Below are 11,305 nucleotides of genomic sequence, written 5' to 3' on the forward strand. Positions count from 1 at the left end.
AGAGTGAGTAGTCAGAACTCCATTAGGCCAGCATCAGAGACGCGTACGTACATACCATGGAAACATAATATTGCCATATTAAATTTTCTTTACGCAGAATACATTACTTCACCCTCATTTTTCCTATTTTAAATTTGTGGCCTTTTACATATTTATTTGATCAATTAATAATTTATAAAATTATAATATTTAAATTCATAAAATTAATTCATAAAACCTATTAAATAAGATTGAAAAATATATAAATTATTATTTCAAAAGTCATGTTAATTACATATTAAATACTAAAGAGCTAAAACTTTATGTTGTTTATATGGAATGTATGCAATACTATCAAAATTTGCAAATTTAATTACATAACTTATTTATTAAGTTAAGAGTGTCACAATGTTAAAATTATTCTATTCAGTAGTGAATTTATATATTTGGTCGTTTATTTACCATAAACCCATGTATGTTGATTGCAAGATTGAATAATCAAAATCATCATTTTAGAGAAAGTTAATCATGAAAATTAATATTTAAAGGGTTGAAATATACCTTTGGTAATAGAAAATATAATAAAATTAAAATAAGAAATACCAATTATAACTCTACTATAATAATAAAAATTTAAAAATCATTGCTTAAAAAAATTAAAACAGTCATGACTGTTTATGATAATTTAGGAATGTAAAATACCGAATTAGAAATAAATTAAGTACGTAAAAGAGAAAAAAAATTAATTACATTAATGATTAACCACACAGTCATCCACAACCATTGTTCTATAATTTTTTTTTTTTTAATGTATGCTTGGAATTTATGAAATATACATTAGTTAGACAGTATCTTTTAAAGGAAAATTTGAGAAATATTTGAAAGCGACTCATTATCATCTCGCAATGAATTATTTAAAGGAAAATGAGAATTTGAGGCACTAAGGAATTATTTTATTGAAAAATAAACTTTTGTAAAAGCTGAATTATGCTTTCCTTTGTTGAGGGTTTTCGATTGGTTTGATTGGCAAGGAAAGGGATACAACAACTTCATCGATACCTGATCCCTTTGAGGACGGCTGCCTGTGGGTCCAAAGGCAGGCCTGGATCAGAGTCTGAGATGCATGACAATTCTCTTCTTCAGGTCAACAGGTTTTCCAACGGAAACCGTTAGAAAATAAGATATTGATGGATTGGAGGCCCAAAAAAGGCCCAAGTACAGGATGCAAGCGTGCAATTTGGAGGTCTTACCTTTCAGGGCCAAATTTAAAAGTAAAAAAAAAAAAACATTCTTTGCTTTGGGCTAAACTTTCATACAGTACAATTTCCTTTTTTTAAAGCACGAATACTATTGACTTAGGTTTATAAATTAATAAAAAATTTTATAATCAAAACTTCTCTCTGATTAGCCGCGTTCTAAAATATTTTAAAATATTGATATTTAGATCTCATTATCAGAGACCGTCTAATTCGATTTTGAGAACTACAATTCGATTTGAGTTTTATATACAATTAATGTTTTTCACCCTTCTCTGCATGTGTATCTAGTGAGAATTACATTCGAGAATTCTTTTCACATATCCAGTCTGTATTGCCAATTGAACTATAAAATATAATAAAATTTATTTTTATTTTATTGCAATTTCAAGAGAGAGAAAAAAAGTTGTCTATGGAAGTGGCGTCATCTTCTAATGAAAGTTAATATCTATGTGCTTGAACACAACACATCATTGACTTTTGACAAATTTAATAAAAATTTAGAACAGTAATAGCAGTTGAATATACATATTATATTTAATACATATATCAAACAAAATTAATAAAATAAAATTAGATAACATCGGCAAAAGAAAAAAAAATGTAAATTTGCTTAATCTACTTATTTAAATATAAGCTTGACTTTGAAGATTAATTTATTTAAAATATTAATTTTTTAGAATGAAGTAGTTGATATATCTAAAATAAAATTAGCATAATGCTTTAAAAAAATTATTTTCTCATACATACAAATTTAAGATTGAAAATCTTTTTTTTTGTTTCTGTATTATTGAAAAAATGAATCAAATCAATTATGATCGGTTTATTGTATTATCTAAAAGTTGAATGAAATAGTAATTTGCTAACCCTTGCCGACTGCCAACCTTTTGTGACGGCTAACAAACTGAATTAACGGATAATCTCCACATCTAATCTAACTGAATCATCATCGTCATCATCATTGACTCGCTGATGGCCATGTGTTAGGATTTTGCATTTGCGTTGCGGCTGAGTCAGCTCCACAGGGACTGGACTGGACTTTTGCTAAATGGTTGCGATTCCATAACTTGAATCGAAGGCGTACACGACATCAAAGTTCGAACAATTATTGTAAATTCTATCTATTTAATCATTTAATTTTCAGTCCATCAAAACTTATATCAATTCCCTTTTTTTTTTTTTTTTTTTCTATTCCTATATAAAAAACACAATGACACGTAAATGGTAGCTGTAGGCTTGTGTATTTGCTACTTGCGTTTTGTAATTTAATTAGTTTGCCACATGGAAAAACACTAATTATAAATTAAGGATCTAATTTCATAAATAATTGTTATTGTATATCTGATTATTTTTTAATTGAAAATATTATTTTAATTATTTTTATTATACTCAAAGTTAACTATTTTAATTATTTAACTCGATTTTGATTTGTAATAAATCTGAAATTAACGAGTTAAAAAATGCATGTAATGTGGGAATTAATATTATAATTATAACTAATCATATACTATTATTTTTAGCATAATAATTGATATAAAATAAGAACATGGAATTACTAATGGATAGAATTATAGAAAGGACAGCTGTTAAATATATTAAAATACTATATATCTAATCCAAGAATTAGAATTTAAGACAAATATGCAATTTTATGGAACCGCGTATTATGTCTATCCATAACCTTCATCCGAGTCCGAGAGTATATATTTTCTTTTTTCTTTTCTTTTTTTTTTTTTCAAAGACAGATCATCGAATTATCATAACTCAATAAATGCCACGTATCAATATTATCCATGAAAGAATGTACACGTCAGACTGTGTTGTCCCACCCTTAAAAAGCCTTAAAAGTTAAAACATCGGATTTCCCAATTTTTTAATAATAAACTATAGAGGAGAAGGTTCCAGGTTGATCGGTCCGACCTAATTCATATAACCCAGGTATGCCGAACGACTTTCATACAAATGTACATTACATTACATGAAAATAAATCAAGTCTACCATATTCCTCTCTTCTATTTCCTCGTCCCCTCAGATATCAATTATCTTTCCTCGTTTTAAGATTTCGGATACCAATTTATGCATTTTCTCTTTGTTTAAATTAAATTCGAAGGCTTTTTGATCTCTAATGGGTGCCAATGTATCTGCAATTTCTGACCCGGATGGTGAGGGTCCTTCATCCAGGCCCAAGCTCGGCGACATACCAGAGAGTTGCGTGGCTTCTGTTTTAATGTACTTAGATCCGATTGAGATCTGCAAATTGGCTAGATTGAATCGGGCTTTTCGCGGCGCATCTTCCGCTGATTTTATTTGGGAATCGAAATTGCCTTCAAATTATCGGTTTATTATGGAGAAATTGCTTGATGATGAAAACGCTCTGGCGGATTTAGGCAAGAAAGATCTTTATGCCAGGTTGTGCAGGCCTAATCCGTTTGATAGCGGAACAAAAGTACGTATCTTTCTGTCTTTTGAGTAATTTTGTGAATGCTTTAACATTATTGATGAAATAGATATTTTCGTTGTTCGTTTAGGAAGTATGGCTGGATAAGAATACTGGTGGGGTTTGCTTGGCGATTTCTTCAAAGGCGTTGACCATTACTGGAAGTGATGATAGGAGATATTGGAACCATATTTCTACTGATGAATCAAGGTTAGATTTTTGCACATTCAACTTTTTTCTGATAAAAATATCAAAAGTTAACAAAATGAGCTCTGTCTTTTCTGTTTTTATTTATTCTTTGGTCAGGTGATATCAATATCAGAATTGGTATTTCATTAATCATTCTTCATTATTATGTCATGATTTGGCTCTTTCATGGATTATTATCTGGCCTGTTTGATATTCAGTGCACTGTTGACTGGTGAATTACTATCAAGCTAATGCCAACTTTGTTTGTAGAATGATTAAGTTATGATTTTCTTGATTCAGTTGTGTGGTGTGGGCATCTTACCTCTAATAAGTCACTTTAGAAAGAGAGGATTATTTTATTTCTAAGCACTTCTTTGGAAAACAATTGAATCCCATTTGCAAACAGATAACTGTTTCAAACATCTAAAGTTGTTTCTCATTTGCAAATAAATCCTAAAAAGGGTATGGAATGGAGGTCTGAAAGTTTTCATCAAGCCTTTGTAATTTAAAATTGAATTCTACATGTTGAGACTTATGAAGATACCAAACATGAATTGTCTGTGAATATCGTTTAGCAAATGAATTGAATTCCATATTTGCGTGGTTCAAAGCACAGGATTAACTTCTGAATTTTTATGTTCTCATTCACCAATCACATCTTCGATTTTAGATCATGCAGAAAAAATAGAATTGATAGATTGTTTCTTGTTGGATCTTAGGTTCCAGACAGTAGCATATCTGCAGCAAATTTGGTGGTTTGAAGCAGATGGAGAGTTTGAGTTTCAATTTCCAGCGGGAACATATAGCCTATTCTTCAGACTGCAGCTAGGCAAGCCCTTAAAGAGAATGGGTCGCAGGATTTGTAACACTGAGCAAGTCCATGGGTGGGACATAAAACCTGTCCGGTTCGAGCTAATGACTTCAGATGGTCAACATGCTGTATCCCAGTGCTTTCTGGACAATACTGGGAACTGGATTCAGTACCATGTTGGAGATTTTGTTGTTGAGCGTCCAAATGAATTAACTAAGATCAAATTTTCATTGACCCAGATTGATTGTACTCACACAAAAGGAGGGCTCTGTTTAGATGCTGTTTTTATATACCCTGAAGCCAGCAGCTTAAGCAGTGACAACTTGAGATCATTCAAGGGTGTGGCCTCATAACCAATACGTGCTTAAAAACTTGGTTGTTTTCATATTGCGGCTTATGGCTTTTGCTGTTTTTTTGTGCATGCCATGTTCAGATTGTATCTTCTTCCCCCCTCTATATTCTTTTTTTTTTTCTGCAGTATTCTCTCGTAGCTGTACCTTTGTGCCTTGTTATACTTAGGTCCATACAAGAAATAGACTGGATTGAGTTTTGCAGGCTGCTTGCTGCTTTTCAAAATTCAAAGATTAGATAGGCCCTGTTCTATGGAAGAATGGAGTGTGCTTTATGGGTTAAAGATCTGATATATGCCAATTTAACAAAAGTTTAGGCCCGGATATGGAGTAGGTTTGGGTTTTTTTGTGGGTTGTTGAAGCATAGATGCAAATTCCGGGGGATTTTTATACATTAAGCCAAACAAACAATTTTAAAAAAGAAAAATATTTATGGTTGACACTTTTATTAAAATGAATTTGTAATATTTTTCAAATAAATAGATTTAAAAAATATTTAAAAAATTATTCTCATACTTTAGAATAAGGATATGAGATGTTAATTTTAAATAAACAGTAAGCTCTCTAATACCGAGTTGAAATCTCATTTTAGTAAAAAAATAATAATTTAAATGCCAAAAAAAAAAAAATCAATGGGCGAATGAGTGAATACTGAGGTTCATTGGCAAGAGAAGGAAAAAAAAAAAAAAAAAAAGAAGAAAAGGAAACTTGAAAAGGAAAACCCAAAAAAAAAAAAAAAAAAAAGTGTGATTATTTATAACAAAAAACACATAATTAGGTATGTTAAAATACCATCATTCTTAACCTTTTTCTATTGAGCTCTGCCTCTCTTAATTACAAGTTTTCTTTCATTGAAATTAGGGTTAATTTTACTTCTAATGTTTTCATTTCTTTTTTTATTTTATGTTTCAATGGTAAAAATTTAAATGTATGAATTGATAATTGTTATTTAATTAGATACTTTTTGCTAGAATTTTTCACTGAAAAATCAAAATAAACTTATAACCCATTGTTTTATATGATTTTGGAATCAAAAATTAGAAGGAAACTTTGAGATTTTTTTATCAAAGATATAAAATAAATAAATTGAATAAATAATTATATTTATTTATAGAGTAAAGTTGTCCGTTTTAATTTTAGGTAAAAAATCCTATCTAAATATGTAATTGTAAATTCAAAGGAATTCACAGTTATCAAGGAAGGAAAAGGTGGAGTCAAGACAATTCTGGACTTGATCAAATGTAGGAGACAATAGTTTTTTACGCAAAAATAAAAAAATATTTTAGGATGAAATGTCGGTCCATGGTAGTAGGATTACAAAATCAATTATAAAAATAAATAATAGTAACATACAATTATTAGTTTATATATATATATATATGAAATGGGAATTATCGAAGGGCAATATGTACGAGGTATAGTTCACTGTCTGCCTTCCACTTGTACGCCATCTTTCTCTGTTATCACAACCACTAATCACCGCCAACAAATCTCTCTCTCTTCAAAATTATTTTCTCTCTCTAGGGTTTGGGAAATTCGGGGATGGATACTTGTGTTCCTCAACAAAGGTAAGAATTTGATGCTTTCTTTCTTGTCATCTCTCTCGTCCTCCAAAACACACACACACACTCTCTCTCTCTCTCTCTCTCTCTTTATTCCTTCTTTCCCATTTCTTTCCTCTGATCCTTTTAGCTTTCATTACCTTTGCCCAGTTCCTTTCGCTTGTAACATCCCTTGTCGATTCTGTGAATTCGTCTTTACATGTTTATTTATCACATTTTTAATGTGCGCTTCATCGTCTCTGTTTTTTTTTTTTTTTTGGAGTTTTGATTTTTATTTTTTCTGGGTATTGTCTTAGTTGGTGGTCAGGCAAAATGAATTGATTTAGTGAATTTCTTTTTTTTTTTAAATTAATAATACGATTATAATCCTCATTGCTACTGTACTGATTTTAATGTAAACAAGTATTGAGTGTGGAGAGGGACATGATACAACCCGCATCCTTCTGTGCATTTTTTAAGTCAATTTCGTTTTTTATGTACATTTTCTGTGTGTCTGTCAATGTTTCAAATTGGAATATGACAAGACTTAGTTATTTTCATAACAAGCCATTGCGAATACCTTTTTATTGTTTATGTTTTTTTTTTTTTTTTTTTTTTTTTTTTTTTTTTTTTTTGTTAATAGATTCGGTAGCAATGATTACTCTCTTGTTTTTAGGAAATTCTGATGATCCTTTAATATTTTTCGTTCTCAATATCTGGCTGGACTGAGATAATTGTGATTGGAGTTGGACCTGTAAATTCTGAGTTTTTTGCACAATCAGTAACTTCTACTGTGTTGGGATTTCTTTTACCTTTTTCCTATCATATTTATTTAAGCTTTTTATATGTTCTCTTATGTTTGAAAACAGATATTGAGGTTCAGAGGAAAGCAAGGTTCTACTGTGTCCAAGGTTTCTTCCGTTGGTTTATCTGCAGAGAAAAGCTTAGTCTTTTTAGTTTAAGACGACAACAGTTACTTGTAAGTTGCTAAAAATGGAGACATGTGTGGATTTCTTCAGTTGTCTTGACCATGACACATTATGGAAGATTCTCATGTGCTTGGAGGATCCATCTGATCTTGTTCGTGTTGGTTCTGTTTCACGGACCTGGCGACGTTTTGGTGAGTACTTATACTGATATATATACATATATATTTCATTCACACACATTATATTCCTTGAAATACCTGCAAAACCCTGTTGCAAAGAAATTCTTTAATGGAAATCTGCTATCATAAAGTCGAGTTCCAACTGATATTACGCGTGTTGAAGAATTTAAAAAAGCTGGATGGCATTCTTGTTTGTAGTTTTGTTTCAGTAAATGTAGGTTAGTTTCACGTTTTGGCTGCTAAAGTTTCTTTCTTCTTTTTTTTTTTTTTTTTTTTTTTTTTTTTTTTTTTCATAGTCATACCATTTTGCTAATTGTTACGTTGCTTGCAAAATTAAGTGATACTAGTGATATTTACTGGCAGAGGCTTCTGAAAGTTCTGCAGGAGAAGAATTATCATTCACTCTTAGCAATTGGGAGATTCTTCATTGTTCACATGCTTACACATTCAAACCACCATTGACAACCAAAATACTTGCAATATTTCTATTACCTGTTAAGAGATAAATATAATACTGATTTGCTGGTAGAGTATGCAAGTTAAGCAAAGTAAAAATAATTATTGACTCTTAGCCATAGTCCATAGGTGAATTCTTCATTTATCACATGTGCATAAGTGCCCATAAAGGCATTAAACAAATTCCCAGTGTCAATCTATGTACCCAAGAGGAAAAAACATATCAAGAGAATTGTATTCTGAAGAGGAATGAGCAAGCTGGGATCCACAAATTCATCTCTAAATTCTGGACTGCTACGTATGTGAGATGTACATTTTTTATTTGTGATTACACTGTTGGAAAAACAGCCTATTCATTTGGTACTGAGAGCTTCAATTCTTGGCCATAGGTTCGTTACCCATTTGTCATTTATTTGGTTTAATGCTCTCTCATTTCTGCTTATGAGTTTATGGATGCATATTTTTCAAACAGCGCCCCTTAATTTCTCATTTTATCCCTCTTTTCATACTTTCATTGTATGATAACCCTAGTTGTTATATTCTCCTTTCAATGCGATTCGACATATTTGATCAATGGGATTCTTCTATGCTGTTTAGTTATTGTTTTGTGGTCTTCATTATCCTGGCACATGTATTTCTTTTATTTTTCTACCATCACTGCTCATTAAAATCCAGGTCTGTAACGTGAACCGGCTAATCCATGTTAACAAGAAAAATCTTGACTAGAATTCTTGAAATGACAGTTTCCACTGTTTGTTGAAGTGTTATATTAATGGAAATATGATGACTGGTGAAGATTTGGGTGGAGGAGACCTGCCCAAGAGATTTTTATAATTTGGATGTTGCTCTACAGATATTAATTAGGTTCTCAATGTTTTTCAGTGATTGCAAATGGTCTTTGTAAGCAGCTGTGCTTGAGGATGTTTCCTTGCTTTCATAGAGTAGATCGTGTTATTGAACCAAACTGTGGCATGGAAAACCCTTCAGAAGTTGGATGCAGCAAATCTGTGGAATGGGAAACTCTGAAGAGGGAGCATAGAGTTTATGCCTTTTTAGCTCAAGGTTTTACATCATTTGCCCTCAGAGAGTGTGTTTCTGATGCTATAAGTGCTTCTAGTACTGATAATTATCCAGAGGAAAGCATTCATAATACTCTGCAACCAGGAGACAGAGTTGCAAGGAGACCTTCATACTGGTCGAGTAAAGGACAAAGCGACCCTGCTGTGCCTGAGACACTTACATATAAACTGGTTGCTGATTTATGTGTGATCACTGAAATCAGTGTACAACCTTTCCAAGGTTATCCTTCTAAAGTTGCGTTAAGTCGATATATTTTCTGATTTGTCTCTCCATTTTATTGTCCTTCACTGATGTAAGGTATGCTGTTATGTTTCAGCTTTTTTCCAGTGGGGTTCACCTATATATTCTGCCAAATCAGTGCGCTTTCGGATGGGTCATCCCAAAGCCCCAGTGGATGATCCCATGGGTGAGGCATGTGATAGTTGTGCTGATGACAGTTTCATATGGACTTACACTTCACCAGAGTTTGCAATGGCTCAGGTATATTGTAACTGTTTTTATGTGTTTTTTTTCTATAAATACAAGGATCTTAAGATATCATTAGATGCATCTTCCGCTACTGCAACATTTTATGAAATGATTTTGATGCTATCATTAGATGCATCTTCATTTGGTCGTGGCATATAATTTTATTACTTCTTACTAGCTGTATGATACTGGTTTCTCTTGGAAGTACCATCATAATTTATAAATTGACTTGCACCTTCCAACGCAAAAAAGCACCCTGTAACTGATTAGCATGCAACATGATCATGAGACATCAACTTCGTATTTCTTGCATTTGTGATAAAAGATCAAAAATAATAATCTGAATTACAATCTCTTCCAAAACACTATTCTGTTATATTAACTCTATATAGTTGGCTTCTTGCAGTTGAAAATTGTTCAAATCACACCTAGTCTTTCGGTGGTTTTGGGTTTGTGGGATCATTATATGTGTTTATGAATCACTTATTCTTGTGTTCTTCAACTTTCAGTAGAATATTAATGTCCTAATGCCTTTTACATGAACAGGAGAATCGCTTGCAGAAGTTCAAGCTTCCGGAACCTGTTCTTTGCATAGGTGGAATTTTGCAAATTGAGCTTTTAGGAAGGATTCAGAGACAAGAAATGGATGGCTTATTCTATATATGGTTTGTTCCCTACTCTCTTCTATGTTGGTCTTGTTGACTATAATATATGGTTTCTGCTTTTGATGTGCTTTGTTGTAATGTTGCAGCATCTCTCATGTTCAGGTTATGGGCCGACCATTATCACCTGCATTTGGTGTTGAAATCCTTGAACCCTCTGGAAAGTTTGTCTTAAAAGCCCAGAGTTACACACAACCAAGCTTACCCGAAAATGAACAATGTTCATTCCCGAATGCATATTTGGAGGGGCGTGTGAGGGATCTAGAGCAAATTGTGAATTTGCTGCGGGGACAAGGCGTAGTTGTGGAATATGATTGGAATGGAGGGGATGATTTAGATGAAGATATGGCTCTCTAAGCCTGTCTACTAGAATAAAAATATAACATTGCTGGTCCATCTGCTTTGGACTGAATAACAAATTGGTGCATACTTCTGATGAGTTAATATTATGGAACAAGATGAGCAGCACCTCTGATGCAGATGGAAGATAACTGTTATTGTTTCTGTTCTGTTTTTTTTTTTTTTTTTTTTTTTTTTTTTTTTTTTTTTTTTTTTATGGTATCACCCACCATCTTTGCTTTAGTCTCTGAATGTTTCATGTCTATATATCTACTGCTGTGGAAATTTGTTTATAGTTTTTACGGGTACTGTGGAACACTATGACATCAAGATGTAGAGAGGCAAGGCAAAGAGACTAGACATTACATTGTAATTCAATGTGTTTGAGCGGGTCAGTTGCCCTATCTATTTATATATTTTTAATGTATCACCTTTTAATAATATTAATCGAGCTTGGATATTCATAATAATTATAACATATCAGCTTTTAATAATTGTTAATTATTTTAAATATGATAAATTCTCATTTTAAAATGATAAAACTCTCTTCAGTTTTTCCTCCCAATAATCAATAGCTCCATTGATAGATTTGTTGTATCTATCAAATAATTAATATAATGTATTCATT

The 11,305-nt window shown here is 31.9% G+C and overlaps 2 protein-coding genes across 4 annotated transcripts; both read left to right on the forward strand.

The window, feature by feature from the left end:
- Window positions 1-3,127: 3,127 nt before the first annotated feature.
- PP2-A13 (phloem protein 2-A13) lies at window positions 3,128-5,307 on the forward strand. Its single transcript, XM_089721972.1, has 3 exons — window positions 3,128-3,682; window positions 3,765-3,883; window positions 4,582-5,307. Exons 1-3 carry the CDS (start codon window positions 3,362-3,364, stop codon window positions 5,024-5,026), a joined length of 885 nt encoding a protein of 294 aa, XP_089578098.1. The 5' UTR covers window positions 3,128-3,361; the 3' UTR covers window positions 5,027-5,307.
- A 1,109-nt stretch (window positions 5,308-6,416) lies between these two features.
- LOC149496563 (F-box family protein) lies at window positions 6,417-11,147 on the forward strand. 3 transcript variants are annotated; one of them, XM_089721969.1, is made up of 6 exons: window positions 6,417-6,591; window positions 7,434-7,684; window positions 9,011-9,427; window positions 9,525-9,688; window positions 10,223-10,341; window positions 10,428-11,147. In XM_089721969.1, the coding sequence occupies exons 2-6, from the start codon at window positions 7,558-7,560 to the stop codon at window positions 10,693-10,695; spliced, it is 1,095 nt and encodes a 364-aa protein (XP_089578095.1). In that variant the 5' UTR covers window positions 6,417-6,591; window positions 7,434-7,557; the 3' UTR covers window positions 10,696-11,147. The 3 variants fall into 3 exon arrangements, with proteins under 3 accessions (XP_089578095.1, XP_089578097.1, XP_089578096.1); XM_089721971.1 differs by lacking the exon at window positions 6,417-6,591 and adding an exon at window positions 6,621-6,747; XM_089721970.1 differs by lacking the exon at window positions 6,417-6,591 and adding an exon at window positions 6,631-6,808.
- The last annotated feature ends 158 nt before the right edge of the window (window positions 11,148-11,305 follow it).

The sequence above is a fragment of the Jatropha curcas genome, chromosome 5 (assembly GCF_041381405.1).
Source record: "Jatropha curcas cultivar XTBG-Jc1 chromosome 5, XTBG_Jcur_1.0, whole genome shotgun sequence".
Lineage (NCBI taxonomy): Eukaryota > Viridiplantae > Streptophyta > Magnoliopsida > Malpighiales > Euphorbiaceae > Jatropha > Jatropha curcas.

Bases quoted from the DNA above. Each gene is read 5' to 3' on its own strand.
- PP2-A13 (XM_089721972.1), top strand. From the start codon at position 3,362: ATGGGTGCCAATGTATCTGCAATTTCTGACCCGGATGGTGAGGGTCCT. The intron at 3,683-3,764 runs GTACGTATCTTT...TTGTTCGTTTAG, and splicing joins CGTTTGATAGCGGAACAAAA to GAAGTATGGCTGGATAAGAA. The intron at 3,884-4,581 runs GTTAGATTTTTG...GTTGGATCTTAG, and splicing joins ATTTCTACTGATGAATCAAG to GTTCCAGACAGTAGCATATC.
- LOC149496563 (XM_089721969.1), top strand. From the start codon at position 7,558: ATGGAGACATGTGTGGATTTCTTCAGTTGTCTTGACCATGACACATTA. The intron at 9,428-9,524 runs GTTATCCTTCTA...GTTATGTTTCAG, and splicing joins CAGTGTACAACCTTTCCAAG to CTTTTTTCCAGTGGGGTTCA. The intron at 9,689-10,222 runs GTATATTGTAAC...TTACATGAACAG, and splicing joins CAGAGTTTGCAATGGCTCAG to GAGAATCGCTTGCAGAAGTT.